At 45.0% G+C, this 15,213-nt stretch overlaps 3 protein-coding genes across 8 annotated transcripts in view; 2 read left to right on the top strand and 1 right to left on the bottom strand.

Annotated features, from left to right (window-relative positions):
• Positions 1-546: 546 nt before the first annotated feature.
• Positions 547-3,282, bottom strand: LOC137794856 (dynactin subunit 6-like). The gene is made up of 7 exons (XM_068591946.1): positions 2,715-3,282; positions 2,430-2,494; positions 2,173-2,278; positions 1,994-2,079; positions 1,837-1,884; positions 1,554-1,696; positions 547-859 (listed from the first exon to the last, which is right to left on the bottom strand). The coding sequence occupies exons 1-7, from the start codon at positions 2,741-2,743 to the stop codon at positions 767-769; spliced, it is 570 nt and encodes a 189-aa protein (XP_068448047.1). The 5' UTR covers positions 2,744-3,282; the 3' UTR covers positions 547-766.
• hgsnat (heparan-alpha-glucosaminide N-acetyltransferase) lies at positions 3,192-10,612 on the top strand. Of its 3 annotated transcripts, none has more exons than XM_068591937.1 (18): positions 3,192-3,434; positions 4,266-4,381; positions 4,500-4,636; positions 5,403-5,521; positions 5,660-5,729; positions 5,832-5,901; positions 5,997-6,100; positions 6,793-6,869; positions 7,021-7,051; positions 7,149-7,309; positions 7,430-7,545; positions 7,647-7,768; positions 8,494-8,620; positions 8,714-8,800; positions 8,907-8,984; positions 9,102-9,172; positions 9,353-9,465; positions 9,562-10,612. In XM_068591937.1, the coding sequence occupies exons 1-18, from the start codon at positions 3,263-3,265 to the stop codon at positions 9,741-9,743; spliced, it is 1,953 nt and encodes a 650-aa protein (XP_068448038.1). In that variant the 5' UTR covers positions 3,192-3,262; the 3' UTR covers positions 9,744-10,612. The 3 variants fall into 3 exon arrangements, with proteins under 3 accessions (XP_068448038.1, XP_068448039.1, XP_068448040.1); XM_068591938.1 differs by lacking the exon at positions 3,192-3,434 and adding an exon at positions 3,680-3,959; XM_068591939.1 differs by lacking the exon at positions 3,192-3,434 and adding an exon at positions 3,680-4,078.
• Positions 10,613-12,055: 1,443 nt separating this feature from the next.
• The window catches only part of LOC137794853 (recombining binding protein suppressor of hairless-like), a 6,042-nt gene continuing 2,884 nt past the window's right edge, over positions 12,056-15,213 (top strand). The window contains exons 1-9 of one of the 4 annotated variants that reach the window (XM_068591940.1): positions 12,068-12,090; positions 12,661-12,768; positions 12,984-13,016; positions 13,119-13,214; positions 13,313-13,478; positions 13,581-13,755; positions 13,858-13,995; positions 14,149-14,261; positions 14,467-14,607. In XM_068591940.1, coding sequence (XP_068448041.1) covers positions 12,071-12,090; positions 12,661-12,768; positions 12,984-13,016; positions 13,119-13,214; positions 13,313-13,478; positions 13,581-13,755; positions 13,858-13,995; positions 14,149-14,261; positions 14,467-14,607 — 990 coding nt within the window. In that variant the 5' untranslated portion in view covers positions 12,068-12,070. Of the gene's footprint in view, positions 12,091-12,179; positions 12,271-12,298; positions 12,769-12,983; positions 13,017-13,118; positions 13,215-13,312; positions 13,479-13,580; positions 13,756-13,857; positions 13,996-14,148; positions 14,262-14,466; positions 14,608-15,213 lie in introns of those variants that run through there. The other 3 variants (XM_068591943.1, XM_068591942.1, XM_068591941.1) reach the window with 3 other exon arrangements.

The following is a 15,213-nucleotide window of genomic DNA, read 5'->3' as shown; positions in this document are numbered from 1 at the left end:
GATCAGTGATAACTGGAGAAGAAAGTACCATCCTTACTGGGGAAGAGGGGGGCGTGGCAACCCCACTTGTCCAATTCAGATGAGGTTTCTTTCTTTTATTTAGTTCATTGCTAAGACAGGCGTGTGCTGCGTGTGTGCTGCGCTGCTTTTATTTTGAAGGGCAGCCCCACCTCTTTAATAGGAGTAGCAGAAGACAGGCTTGTGATGTGCGTTACATTGAGCTCCCTCATCCAAAGCATGAACCATCTTCCTTCTCGTGGGCTTTCAAAAGTATTTCAATTCCTTTCGCTCCTCAGCGCCATGCAGCGTGGCGGTTTTGCGATACTGAAAGTTTTTTGGAACAGATTTTAATAAATGACACTGTTACAAGCGATTGCGCTGTTGATTGATTCATGTGCAAACCGGTAGAAGCCGTACGTTTAAGTGTTTCAGGTATAAAATGTCTCATTTAGTGTAATGCTGTTTAACACTGTAAGAGCCAACTGTCAGTTGTATGTGTCCTTACTGCTCTCTTTACAACCTGGTAATGAAATGACAAAGCACACCGACATTCCTGAGGTTATTTAATCAATGAATCAATCATAGAAAAGGGTGCATGAGCTCAGCAAGACGAAGATGAAATGCTTTGTGGTTAGAGTAGAAAATATTTCTCAGAAAGTGACAAGTTAGGTACATATTACATATTTATATACATTCGCGCTTCCTTCTGGAACGACCTATTTAAATATGTGTTTGCCAGACACCTTAAAAGTCATTAAGTTACATTCTAGCTGGCGTTGTGGCCGGCCTTAACTGTTTTCTTCAGATGGTGGTAGTTCGGCAAAATCTTCATGAGAAAGTCCAGCTGAAGAGTCTGGGGCTGTAGAGGCAGGAAGACGCATATTAATAAGACAGTGATCTTTAAAATATATTGCACTAATAAAACTACAGTAGATCTGAAATACCATGACTTTGAGTTGACTAATGGGAAATAAATGAAAAATACAGTGGTAATGCGTATCTGTGGGAGCTCTCGGACATCAAAAGATGCGTTTTGATCAGTGCTCATGAACATGAGCGCAGGGACCGTTCAAAACTGGCAACCGCTCATCGAAAACCGCTTCACACTGGACCCTGCGCTTCCTTTGGTTCCTGAGCGATACAAGTCTCCGCGTGTGAAGTCAATCAGTTGGAACAGCTGTGCTGAATCTCGAGAGGACGGACAAGGAACTTCTTCCATCGGGTCGATGACCAGTATGTGTAGCAGAGATTTACCACGACGCACACAATGACCGCTCGTTCAAAGTTATTTTTTTGCGTAACTTAGCAGTACAGGCGTGCCAGCTCCCAGCTGACACTTTAAAGAATTTAACTGGCCAGAATTACTCAACGGTCATTATTCATCTGTACAGGTCCACGTACAAGAGGTGGGTGCACATGCACTAAAACCTGCACAATTACGATGCAATACATCATACTACTGCCTCCAGCTCCCAATAAGTCAAATCAACACTTCTTTTAATGTTCTCCCTGTGAGCACAAAAGAAAAAAATGTAATGTAATGCCGTTGGTACCTGTGGTTTCTCCGTCTGAACCCGCCTCATACACCCGGAGCCGTAGATGACCGTGTTCTCGGGTATGACCTCACACGTGTTGACCTGACAGAAGGCTCCGATGATACAGCCGCTGGTGAGGATCACGTTCCTACCGACGTCAGCTAGACAACAAAAGAGGACATTTTGATGCGTCTCACACACAAAGCACTGCATAGTATGTTAGAGGCGTATTTGCACAGCGGTCCTTTAGGTGTAGGGTTACTCACAGACACTGAAAGAAAACAAAAGACACACGTCCTACCTTTGGATTCAATCACATTGTTGTCCCCAATTTTCAGGGTTTGTGAAACTGTAAGTTGTCAGATAAGGCTTTTTAAAATACATACATAGTTCATGATTACAATATTGAATAATTAGACTTCTACAATAAGACTGGCCAAGCAAGTGAAAAAGGATACCACAGCCAACTTCAAACACATTGTTCATGCCGATGGTCATCGTCTTTGGTTCCACTTCGGACTCCGGCGTGATGTTTTCAGGGTAACTTGTGGGTTGAAAACAAAACGAGTTTGCAAAGATTACCCATCTTGTAACAGCGTCCTAGACTACATGCTATGCACAAGGCATCTTGAATTACCCATTGATGATCAGGGCTTGCTCCTCTATCAAATTGCCTTCTCCAATCACGATGGGTCCTGCCTCTGCGATGATGCGCGCTTTCGGGTGGACTACTGTCCTGGGGCCTGAGGAAACGCAGGTCATTTAAAAATGTATATACTTTAGGTAAAGTTAACGTACCGTTAGACCGAGTTTTCTTTACTGGATGTGAAGCAATGCAAGTTTTGCCAAGTCAGCAGCGACCACTTGGAAGTGACCCAAAACAAAGCCTCTTACCTATGGTGACGTCTCCTCTAATTTCACTTTCAACACAAACCACGGCTCCAGCCGCTATTTTGACACTGTGAGAACATAATAATGATAAAGTCAAACAGTGTCCGAGGACATGCGAGGGATGAAAAAGGGTTAAACTGTGAGCTAACGTTGCTAGCTAGCCAATTGACTAACCGTCTAAAGAACGTACGCGGTTACTTTATTGTGATTATTTAGTCATTTTTTAATTCACTAATAACTCTAAGCTTAGCAGTTATACGTCATTAATTGACTAACATAGTTTGTTACCTTTTCTGAGCATTTGGTTTATCAGCCATTGCGACAGATGAAACCCAAAGGGAGGCACGGTTGACTCACTCGATTATCGATTTGGTGTCCTTGCTCTTACGTCGCAATGCGCATGCGTCAGCCGACTCAACCATAACATAGCTCAAGTTTCTAACATGATGATTGTTGGTTAAATATAGGAATTAATTGTAAAGAGGTAAGCTCACTTGAGATACGTCCGTAGTCTGTACAAAATGATCAAACGAGACACTTAATACGAAATAATACGTTACCACCAGCAACTCAGTGTGTTTCGTTAGAGAAACCTGATAAAAAAAACATTGATCTGTGATAAATGTTGTTCATCATAAATCACACACACTCGGTCATATTGTATATCAAATGTAAGCAGTCCAAAACCTCAGTGTGGTTTTGAATACACATGTGGTGACCGGCGGTGACCCCAGTTGAGGGCGACCGACAGGTAAATTTGCGTTAACAACGTACTTTGATCCTCGTCGCTCCCACTACAATGCCAAAACAAGAAATGCTCGGAAGTGGCGTTTGGTATGGCAAAAGGGAAACTAAAGGGGGATCCACAAGGCACTTTGTCAGTATCGGGGGTGATCCAGGAAAAACAGAAAGAAATGACACTACAGGAGAAATGTTTTTACCCCTTCGCCGCCCTCGCTTTGGTCGTAGCCGTTTGCGTGTTGCCACTGACAGCTGAAATATCTCCCCGTAAGTATCTGTTAGTGGAAACTAACTTGACAGCAGCGGAAGGCTTAGTGACTGGGTTAGTTATAGCTAGTTAGTGTTAATTAAATATACCTAGTTAGTTACGGCCTAGCGCAACTCTATACTACTTTCTCTTTCACTGTGCGTTCAAAATTGCTTTCACCAACGAAGCAAAGCGCCACCACGTCGTTTAAGTAGTTGACCGTTCAGCGTTAAGTCAAACCGGTTAGCTCGAGCTAACTTTAGCGTTAGCTCAACTCAAACAGCTTGCTTCGCTACACCAAAAGGAACAGTTCTCGGTCGATGAATGAGCTCCATCGGCGTTTGAGCCTCCCTCCCAGGTTACGGATTAAATACAACATGTGACCACGGGGGGGTTGTGCAGCCGTAACTTCAGCCAGCTCACATGCTTTGCTGTTCCGGGGAAGCGACGCTAGCTCTGTTTCGTCTCTCTGGCTAGCCAGCGAGCTAACACTCACTCTGCTGTGGAATAGGCTTGTCGGCAGCAGACAACCATCGGTGTGTGTGGTAAGTAACATGCAGCTCGTTAGCTGCACAGCTGTAGCCTTTAAAAAAAACGGTGTGGTTTCTCTGACTTGCACGGGGGTCAACATGGAGTCTGGAAGGCTGCTGGGGATTATGTGTGTGTATGTGCACTTGTTTCTAAACTTTGCGAAACCAAACGGGTTTTTAATTGGTTCATGTGAATTCTGATCACAAGGTTTGTCACACAGTTACAGGGTGTGGTCTGCTGCACTTGATGCTGTTGCGTCTTTTCTGCATAGGAACAACGACGACAAAGACTTCAACTAATGCTGCTATTTCTTACTCCAGCTGGCCTCTCTGGTCATAAGCACACAGCCCTGAAGATGGATGAGGCCACCCTGACAGTCAACAATGAGCTGGATGCTGAGGTGGTGGTGTCCTGGGTGTCAGAGCGATGCTATCAGGTAGAGAAACACACACACACACATCATATATTCTCCTGCAGTTGATTCTGTAGCACATTGGCTCGTTTCAGACGAGGATGGTGTTCTGATCTGGACCCATTGTGTCCCCGTGTGCTAGTGTTTGTACCAGCTGCTGGGGGTGCTACCCGCAGCGCCCGGTCCTGGCAGGACCAGTTCGGCAAACTTCGTCGTGAGCACACAGCATAAAATTACACTACAGCTCAGCAGCGCTGCCGTCAACCAGGAGCTGTGCACGTGAGTTAAAGAACACTGACATATGACACTGAAATCCCTTCTTAAAGTCTCATTTACACCAAATCTATAAGTGAGTCTTTTGATACAACACATTTCTTAGTTTTACCACGCTGTACTATGACGGCTGAGCAAATTATGAATGGAATATACTATTTGAGAGCCTTCACAGTTCCACTTCACAGCTGAAATGCACCAGCACATCTTGAATGTCATATTTTATTGCCGCACCATAAGGTCAATTTTTACAAAAGCAGATTGTAAAGCATGGCAGTGGACATAATTTACATTTATTGGCTTTGATCTTTGATATCTTTGTGTTTTTATTTAGTCCGATTTCATACAGCTTGTTTTAGGCTATGGTTTATACAGATTTGATTTCACTTTAATTTGACTTCATTAACTCATTACCGCGTCACCATGTTACATTTATTCAGTGTTGTATTTTATTTGAACTATTTCTTTACTTAACTCTTCATCTTCTCTCATTTTAGTCTTGTTTTATTTGACTTCCTCTTACTTTGTGTTATTCATTTCATCATCACTTGGAATTCTGTTTGATTTGTTTGAAAGGTGCTAAAAGAGTTAAACTTAAATGATGAACAGTACAATTGTTTTCCACATTTAATGAGGCTTCGTCTAGTGCATCAACGAGCCGTCTTGTTTTTAAAACATTGTTGAATGACAATCTACATTCAGAATGAAATATCCATTGAATAACTATGAGCAGAAACATGCATATATCAGTCGTCATTGTTTTTCACTTCAGGGTTCCCTTCCACTTTGGGGAGCAGGGGAACTACTCTCTGTGGGTGAAAAATCTGACCGACTCCTCGGTGGCCGACTGCTCCGTGGTGACTGTCGTGGACCCCGTCAACAGCTACATCCGTGAGTCTCTCGCGGACACGTATGACGTGCACATATCCAGAGTGTTTGAATGCTTTATTTGTACCTGTTGCATTGTGGAAAATGAAATGGCACGTTGATAAAAATGACCCCCCCCCCCTGTCCTCTCCGCCTGTACAGCGATCTTGGTTGCTTTCCTTATATTCGCTGGGCTGGCCCTGGCTTCTGCCATCGGAACAAAAATCTTAGGGTAAAGTGACAAACATCTCTTGCTAAGATTACTGCCAAGTGCTGCGTAAACTTTGTGTGTTTTGAATTGACTCCTAAACCGGTCGATTGGCTTCTCGTCCAGGCTTGACATAGTGAAGAGCATCCTGTTCCGAATCAGCGGCTCCATGGAGACCGAGAGGCTCATCAACTCTGTGAGTGTTTTGTGTGGAGAGGAAATCTTCATGGCGACCTGATCAGCCATTCATTTGTAAAGTCCAGTGTTTGATATCTGACTATTATGGTACAGGAGCTGGGCTTCCCAGACAGGACCGTGTCTCTGGTTGCGGACAACATCCTCCCTCCGGCGCCCAACCCGAGCAAGAGGCTGCGATCTCTGGACACATTCCGAGGGTGAGCCCTCTGCCTTCCTCGGCCCTGCAGCGTTAACTGATTTAACGCTTGTCCTCATCTGTATGGAAGCCCATATCCACCACGAAAAAATATTATCTCAATTATGAGATGAAAAGTCATAATTGAGATAATGAAGTCGAAATTATGAGATAAAAAGTCAAAATGATGAGATGAAAAGTAATTATTATGAGATAAAAAAAGCAATTATGAGATAAAAAGTCGTTGTTATGAGATAAAAAGTCATAATTATGAGATAAAAAGTCATAATTAAGATAATGAAGTCGAAATTATGAGATAAAGTCAAAATTATGAGATGAAAAGTTATGATTATGAGATAAAGTCATAATTATGAGATAATAAAGTTGAAATTATGAAATAAAAAGTCATGACTTTTTATCTCATAATTCTGACTTTTAATTTTAACCATTTTTTTTTGTGGCAGAAATGGGCTGTCATATGATATGATTCAATTTTTGGGATTATCTGACTCTGTAAATGTGAGTCATTCACGTGCTGTTACACATGGATGAGATCTTTAAACTGTAGTTTTCCCTCTTTCCCGCGCGGCTGCGTCTCTGTGATACTTTAACGGCGTTGCATCTATTGAATCTATTGTAGCAGATATGTCCGTGTAGCCGTTGTTTCTTTTGGCCTCACATCCTCAATGCCTTGTCCTCTCTCTGCGCTCCCAGCTTGGCTTTAGTCATCATGGTGTTCGTGAACTACGGAGGAGGGCGGTACTGGTTCTTCAGGCACGAAAGCTGGAACGGTGAGCTCCCACCTGCTTCCACCGTTGCTTTTCTAATCACACCAGAAATCAACCTCACATCTTTTTGTCGCTTGGCTCGACACCGCGGGTTGATTTTAATTTTTTAAACCTGTATTGTTATTTTATCCCCTTTTTTGTGTTTTTTCCTCAGGCCTGACTGTCGCCGATCTCGTCTTCCCTTGGTAAGCCTTTTGAACGCGTTCGCCACCATCTCGTCCTCTGCGTCTCCGTTTTGATCTCACCCTCGTCGCTTCCCCCCCGCCCACCTCCCCTCTCCAGGTTTGTGTTCATAATGGGGACCTCCGTCGCCCTGTCCATCAACTCCATGCTCCGCGCGGGCGCCACCCGCCGCTCGCTGCTGAGGAAAGTGGCGTGGCGGAGCGCGCAGCTCTTCGCCATCGGCGTCTTCGTCATCAACCCAAACTACTGCCAGGGCCCGCGTGAGTATGAGCATGAGCGCGCCGCCTCGCACCAACGACTTCAACATGGCACAGAATCCATTTCGACGATGTCGTTTAATATGGTTTCTGCCTCCCGCTGACACTCGTCCACTCCAACAGTGTCATGGGACAACCTGCGGATCCCCGGCGTGCTGCAGCGCCTGGCCTGGTCCTACTTGGCCGTGGCCTGTCTGGATCTGTTGGTGGCGAGGGGCCATCTGGACATCCTCCCGACGGTTAGTCAACAACGCACGAGTTCCCACGTCACGGAGCTCTCGTTCGCGCTGGATTCATTGTGACGCGTGAGTGTGACTGCGGGGTTGTCTCTGCTCTCCAGGAGGCGTGGTGGTCCCCCGGCGTCGACGTCCTGCTGTACTGGCCCGCCTGGCTGTGTGTGCTGGTGTTAGAAGTCGTCTGGCTGTGCCTCACTTTCCTACTTCCTGTGCCATATTGCCCAACGTGAGTCAAACCTGGCGTGTGAGTGTGTGTGTGTGTCTACGTAAAAAGTGCAACGCTCAGCAAAGCCACAAGGTTTTAACCACTTCTGAAAAGTATTTTGTCTACGTGTCGTCTTTTGGTGGGTTTTTTTGCGTTTGTGTGATTATCAGACGAGGCTTTACGAGTGTTGATCGGTATATTTTTTATTCAGGCCCAGGTTTTAAGATTTTCTGTCATTTAAATATATTTAGAGAATTACACAGACAACACCATCAAGGACTTGGTAGAAATAATAAACAGCTGGAAGATAAATCTTTTAAAATGGAATCCATAGTTTTTGTTTTGCCCTGAGTCCCAGTTTTCTTGGCCCACTGGTGAGAATCAGTGCACCATCTAGTGGGCTGTTGAGGTACTGCCAAATTATTTGATTTAATTTCTTAATATGTATGTTTGTATGTTTTGGGTCATTGACAAAGCTAATAGTTATATCTGTATATGCTTAACAATTCAAATAAATGTAAATACTAGTTATTCAAAGCTGTTAATAGTTTTGAATGACCTGTTACGTTTAAATATCAGCCCGCCAATCACGACACCTCATCAGAGGGAGAAATAAACGTGTTATCTCTGAGACGCCGACACGAGACGGATCTGGTTTTTGAGAGGACAAACCAAAAGAAGAAGGTTGAGAGGCGCATGCTTTATCCCACACGTGATAACCCTGACTTCCTCTGCCTCCTGGACAGAGGCTATCTGGGCCCAGGTGGGATCGGGGACATGGGGCAGTACGCCAACTGCACCGGCGGAGCGGCCGCTCTCATTGACCGGTGGCTGCTCGGAGAGAGCCACATCTACCAGACTCCCTCGTCACGGGTCGGTGACCGACAACACAACACAACCATTTATTCTTTGGCTAAGTTGCTTTAGTGTGTTTTGAAATCCTGTTTCCTTTCCGTTTTTAAAAAGGTGGTTTATGCAACTCACATGCCACACGATCCAGAAGGTGTTCTCGGCAGCATCAACTCCATCCTCATGGCTTTTCTTGGACTGCAGGTATGTCCTGCCCGGTTTTCTCGTTGTTTTCCTTGAAATTATTCATATTTCTGATGTTGGTATTTCGAATGATATAATGATTATATTATTTTGTATTGTCCTTCAGGCAGGAAAGATAATCTTACACTACAGAGAGCTCCACAGTAGTATAATTTCAAGATTCCTCACATGGGGTCTTCTTCTGGTAAGCCCCTTTTCACTTTTACACATTATTATTTTTGCTGAATAGTCTCGATATTCATCGATTTGAGTTTTAATTTTGCTTTCCTGAGTGAATGATGACGTCTCTTGTGACTCACAGGGAGTCATATCAGCCATTCTGACCAAGTGCTCCACCGACCAGGGCTTCATCCCCGTCAACAAAAACCTCTGGTAAAGTGTGCTTCATGATTATTATCATTTAAATTGTTTTGAAGTACTGAATCGGCTGTCAGACTGTAGTGTGGTTCTGATACTATTACTTGTTCTGCTGTCTGTTCCTTTTTTGTGTGTGTGCCTGCTATCACTAATGTTGTGATATTGGTGATGAATGAACGTCCATTCCAACCCCAGGTCTCTGTCCTATGTGACCACGTTGGCCTGTTTTGCCTTCGTGCTGCTGGTGCTGGTCTACTACACGGTGGACGTGAAGAGGTGGTGGTCCGGAGCCCCTTTCTACTACCCTGGTGAGCAGATTAATGACCGACAGACCCCCTCTGCCCGCCCACTACCTGTTCTGTAGTTGAATATAATTTTAATCCACTCTTCACTCCGATCCCCAGGTATGAACTCCATCCTGGTGTACGTGGGCCACGAGGTGTTCGAGGAGTACTTCCCCTTCCGCTGGCGCATGGCCAACAGCCAATCCCACGCCGAGCACCTCACGCAGAACCTCGCGGCCACTTCCTGTTGGGTCTTCATCTCCTACCTGCTCTACAGGAAGAAGATTTTCTGGAAGATCTAAACGATGGGACACTCTCTGACACGTATCAGGAAACAAACCACGTGCACGAGTGTGCAGAACAAATACAAACACACATCTGAGGAGTTACAAAACACACGAGCGGGAAACTGGAGACTGATTTATTTTGTCACTGTCTCCTGGTTATCTGTCTTTTTTTGTTCTTTCAAACAACACATCTTTTTATATTTTAGTCGCTAATTGACAAGACTTTATTTTTTCCTCAATGAAAAGATCTTCGGCTACGAAGCCGGCTGCCGAACATCTCAACCGACTCAGGAAGAACACGTCCAAGGATAGTGTCGGGAATTTGTGAATACTGACTTTGTTAATCTGCTCCTCTGACGGCGTTCTCGACGCTTGGTTTTCATTCCTCATCTCGCACCGCAGCAGCAGGCTGTTGCCATGGTGGTTTGTTGACTTCCCGTTAGGAGAATCCCCCGCTGCCATCTCCAGTACTGTCGCATTACTCTGAAAAGCTGAAGTGGTTTTTTTGTGTGTGTGTGTGTGTGTGTGTGTGTGTGTGTGTGTGTGAGAGAGAGACCGACTCTTGAAGAGCAGGCGGAGGAATAATGATGCACCCCAGAGAGAGAGAGAGTAGGCTACTCGTTGCTTGTTCCTTCCACTTCTGAGTAGAAGATGGAAGTAATATTTAAAACAAGGGAACCAGGATGTGGTGTGATATATAAAGCGCTGAGGGGAAGTGAAGGTCATGTCACATGACTTCAATGCTTGCTTTGCCTATTTTTTGTGTCCATGCAAAAGCTATAAAGGTAGATTTGTGTTTTTTTTTTGCCCAAGCAAATGTCTTGTTTGTAAGTTAAATGCTCAAAAAATGCTAAAAAAAAAAAAATCCCAAAAATTTGCTCCCCAAAAAACCCCTCTCAAAACTAAAATTTGCTCTCAAAAGAAATTTGCTCCCAAAAAAATTGCTCTCAAAAAATAAACGCAAAAAAAAAAAAAATTGCTAACAAAAACGCTCTTAAAACTAAAATTTGTTCCCAAAATTTTTTTTCAAGCGTTTCTTTTTTTTTTTGAGAGGAAATTTTTTGAGAGCAAATTTTAGTTTTGAAAGCATTTTTTCCCCCAAAAATTTTAGACACAATTTTTGAAGTGAGAGCAAAGATTTGGAGATAATTTACTTACAAACAAGAAATTTGCTTGGGTAAAAAAGACACAAACCTACCTTCAGAGAAGCATGCATGTGGAGGAGTTCCTTTTTGATCAGGTGTTTTTGTTCTTCCCAGAACTGACCTTTTTTTTATTTTGTAACACTTTTCCATGTTGGCCAGTGATTTAATTGCCCATTCTTTTGGCAAACATTTTCCAGCGGCCATTCCTTTTCCATTTTGTGAAGTGTTTCACGAGCTCATAGAAAGCCGTTTACAGTAGATGTAATTGTGGGATTTGGAGACGCAGCGGTGTCTTGGCTCGCCTTTAAAACGGTTGCCGTCGCTCACGCAGTGCCGTACACTTTGTACGATTGGCAGGTATTACTTTTATAAACACAAGATCATATGTTCAGTCGGTGAAATATCCAAATGCTGTGGGGATTTTTGAAATAATTGCTCATGCGGCACCGTCCTGATTGATGAAATTCATTGTGCCAAACATTTTATACACTGTTTTTATATTCGCCAAAATAACTTTATGTAATAAAATGTAAATATTCAAAACATAATTGCTGTTTGACTTGCAATGTTGTAATTATTCTTTCTCTTATCCGTCTTTAGGCCTTTTTTAAAGCAGGGCCATTCTGACTTCCTCTAAGATGAATGATTACCAGTTATATAACGTGCCACATGGAGTTTATATAAGAATATATGCTTTCCAGAGTTACAGTTCACATCACATTATTTATCTTCAAGCTGTGTTTCCAGCTCTTCGACGGGGAGACAGGTGTAGTTTGCTTTATCGCTCAATAAGCCGTGGGAATCGAGTTACAGTGTGGGTGCCTTGTGAGAGAAGAAGAAAAAAAAAAAAACGCAAGTTGTGAGAGCGCCTCTCGATCTCGCGAGACAATCGCGCTCTCTTCATTCGTGTCTATTGTGAGAGTTTTCTCGCTCTCGCGCGACTTTGCAACTTTCCCACGCCTGTTGTTTTGGCGTCTGCCCGTCGCCCCTCCCTCCCTCCCTCACCCCTTTCCCCGTCACACCTCCCCCCTCTTTTCTCTCCCCCTGCTCTTCCTTACCAGTCTGCTCTCCTCTGTTGTGCCGCTGGCTTTTGGCGAGAGGGGGCTTTTTTGGGGGGGAGGGATCTCGCGATTGTTGGACTTTTTTTTCGGGGGTGTGTAGAGGGGTGGGTGGGGTGGGGGGGGAGTTATTTGGAAGATGGCGCCCGTTGTTACGGGGTAAGTGCTGAAATTCAAAGCATAATGATATTAAAAGTTCCCACCCCTACCCCTCCCTCCCTCGTGGTGAAACGCCGCCGGTCCGCGGTGTTTTAGAGTGACGTTTTCGGACGTGAGGAGTGTCGCCGCGACCCCCGTACGGCTAACTGCACGCAGTGCTACTTTGCGGCGTGACGTGGGGTCAGCTACGCTAAAAAACTATTCTTCGTAGTATCGCCTGCTTTTTTTTCCCATCTGCCACTTGTTGAGTGGTCGCGCGACGTGGGCCGTTTCAAACTCTTTTTTTTTTTTTAAGAAACTTTTTTTTGGAGAACACACCAGTTTGGCTTTTTCTTCTTCTTCTTCAACTTCGACAGCCTGCGTGTGTCTGTTTGTTTTTTTTTAACGTGTGTTTCTAGGAGTTGAGCTCAGCTACCGACGTTATATCTCCACAAAACGAACGTGTCACTCCGCGCTGCGCCGCACCGTTAACGTGCGTTAAAAGGCGGAGCGGTTTGCGGTAATTAGCCTCAGCAGAGACTAGTCCGCGCACATTTTGTTGGTTTATTTTCCTTCTTCCTCTTCAAATAGGAGCCCGAAAAGAGAAGTTCGCAGTGTTGCCGTGGCGTTGTACGGCGAGACATTATCATTGAGTCTAAAAAGACGAAGAAGAAGAAAAATGCGTAGAAACCAACGGAGGTGAATCCTTTATTAATGCGCGTGTCTGCGCTATTACACCCTTTATACGCGGTGTGATAGCGCGAGCGCCTCGAGGTGACCCGCTGACGTCACTAACATGCCATTTGCCAACTCACCCCGCTTTCTGTCAAGCTTGTTGTTGTTGTTGTTGTTTGTTGTCTCTGCCACATCACTGAAACCACATGTAAGCAACCCTGATGTTTTCTGTTTGGCAGGAAGTTTGGTGAGCGACCTCAACGATTGACAAGGTAGAGAAAGAGAGAGAAACAGTGAAAAACACCAACAACTTGAGTCATATAGATGTTATGTAATTTGTGAATGTCTTGTCTATCCTCCCCCCGTCATCTTAGGGAGGCAATGAGGAATTACTTGAAGGACAAAGACGACCAAACGGTGCTCATACTGCACGCAAAAGTTGCACAAAAGTCATACGGCAATGAAAAGAGGTTGGTGTGTGGGAGGCTTTTGACGGCGAAGTCTCATGTGTATCACCGTGCATGTTGTTGTGGTTGTTTTTCAAACGGCGTCTGCTCGCGTCCACCAGGTTCTTCTGCCCCCCGCCCTGCGTGTACCTGATGGGCAGCGGCTGGAAGAAGAAGCTGGAGAACATGGAGAAGGAGGGCTGCACGGAGCAGGAGGCCCAGCCCTGCGCCTTCATCGGGATCGGCAACAGCGAGCAGGAGATGCAGCAACTCCACCTGGAGGGGAAGGTGAATCAGGGGCTTTCACCAGAAGGGGACGCCGTCTCGCCTTATTTTATAACAAACCTAACCTGTGTATATTCCATCCCTCGCCCCCTCTCCTTACATTAGCACTTCTGCACGGCGAAGACTCTGTACATCAGCGACTCGGACAAACGGAAGCACTTCATGCTGTCGGTGAAGATGTTGTACGGCAACAGCGCCAACATCGGATTCTTCCTCAGCAAGCGGATCAAGGTCATCTCCAAGCCCTCCAAGAAGAAGCAGTCCCTGAAGAACGCCGACCGTGAGTTGAGCCATCTCGAAGGAGACAGCTGTAGGGTTTCACCACGCGCGTGACACTTATCTCTCATCCTCCCCCCCTCCTCTATCCCCACCCTCCTTCCAGTGTGTATAGCGTCAGGGACGAAGGTGGCGTTGTTTAACCGCCTGCGATCCCAGACGGTCAGCACCAGGTATCTCCACGTGGAGGGGGGGAACTTTCTCGCGAGCTCCCAACAGTGGGGAGCCTTCTACATTCACCTCCGTAAGTCTTTACCTGGGCTTTTTGTGTGTGTGTGTGTGTTTTTAAAAACAAATATTGTTATTATTTGTCGTTTTTTTTCCTCCACCTGCGAAAAGGCGGAGCAGAAGTTCCACACGTGTGAATTAGTTTTGTGTGTCGTTTTTTTTCACTCAGTGGACGACGAGGAGTCCGAAGGAGAGGAGTTCGCCGTGAGAGACGGCTACATTCACTACGGCCAGACGGTCAAACTGGTCTGCTCCGTCACCGGCATGGCGCTGCCCAGACTGGTACGCACGCGTCCGTGTCAACTCATTGCGTCAACAACAACAACAAAAAAAAGTGCCGTCACACCCCTGGGTGTGCTCAAAGTAGTCGTAGGAGAGTGTGTGTTTGTTCTGCACACTTGTGTACATGGTTTGTTTCCTGATACGTGTGTGTGTGTCTGTGTGTGTGTGTGTGTGTGTGTGTGTGTGTCTCGCCTCGGTTCCTCAGGTCATTCGTAAAGTGGACAAGCAGTCGGCGTCGATGGACGCAGACGACCCGGTGTCCCAGCTTCACAAGTGCGCCTTCTACCTGAAAGATACCGACAGAATGTACCTGTGTCTCTCGCAGGAGAGGATCATCCAGTTCCAGGTGTGCAATCACACACACGCACACACACACACACACTCATGTTTAAATTAGCTTTTTAGTTTTTTAATTCCGCTTCCTGAATATCGTAAAATCGGATATAAAAACCAAAAAAAAAAGAAGTTATTTCTCAATCTTGAGTTTTTCTATGAAGTTGCGAAATGGGAAAATTGTTGGTTGTTTTTTTCCCAAGGGAGGAGAAGCCTGTACTAAGGTGCAGTTGCTGACTAAACACGGTTGCTAAATTCAAACATAACATTTTGCAACTCGATGGACTAAATTCAGTGTGAAATCAGATGTTATGATCAGAAATGCAACTTACCTTTGTATTTTATTAATTGTATTTTTCCTAATAAAAATCAAAAATAGGTATCCATCCATCCATTATCTTAACCGCTTATCCTCATTAGGGTCGCGGGGCGCTGGAGTCGATCCCAGCTGTGAAAATAGGTATTCTGTACATAATTGTTTCATGTCGTTACTTGTACGTAAGAACCAAAACGCAGTATCAGAAGTGTGAGTAATCACGGCGGTGTCACCCAAAGGTCCTTCAACTCCTGTTATGAGTTCAGCTCTGCTGGCAGTTGCCGTTTGTTTTGTGTTTCTGCA

This window comes from Clinocottus analis, unplaced genomic scaffold (assembly GCF_023055335.1).
Source record: "Clinocottus analis isolate CAN_PGR_092001 unplaced genomic scaffold, fCliAna1.0.p SCAF_26, whole genome shotgun sequence".
Taxonomy (NCBI): domain Eukaryota; kingdom Metazoa; phylum Chordata; class Actinopteri; order Perciformes; family Cottidae; genus Clinocottus; species Clinocottus analis.
Note: the sequence above shows the minus strand (reverse complement) of the source record. Positions and strands in the feature narration are given on the sequence as shown.

Bases quoted from the DNA above. Each gene is read 5' to 3' on its own strand.
- LOC137794856 (XM_068591946.1), bottom strand. From the start codon at position 2,743: ATGGCTGATAAACCAAATGCTCAGAAAAG. The intron at 2,080-2,172 runs GTAATTCAAGAT...TCAACCCACAAG, and splicing joins CAAGCCCTGATCATCAATGG to TTACCCTGAAAACATCACGC. The intron at 860-1,553 runs GTACCAACGGCA...CTGCCTCTACAG, and splicing joins TTCAGACGGAGAAACCACAG to CCCCAGACTCTTCAGCTGGA.
- hgsnat (XM_068591937.1), top strand. From the start codon at position 3,263: ATGGCAAAAGGGAAACTAAAGGGGGATCCACAAGGCACTTTGTCAGTA. The intron at 5,522-5,659 runs GTGAGTCTCTCG...CCGCCTGTACAG, and splicing joins CCCCGTCAACAGCTACATCC to CGATCTTGGTTGCTTTCCTT. The intron at 9,466-9,561 runs GTGAGCAGATTA...TCCGATCCCCAG, and splicing joins AGCCCCTTTCTACTACCCTG to GTATGAACTCCATCCTGGTG.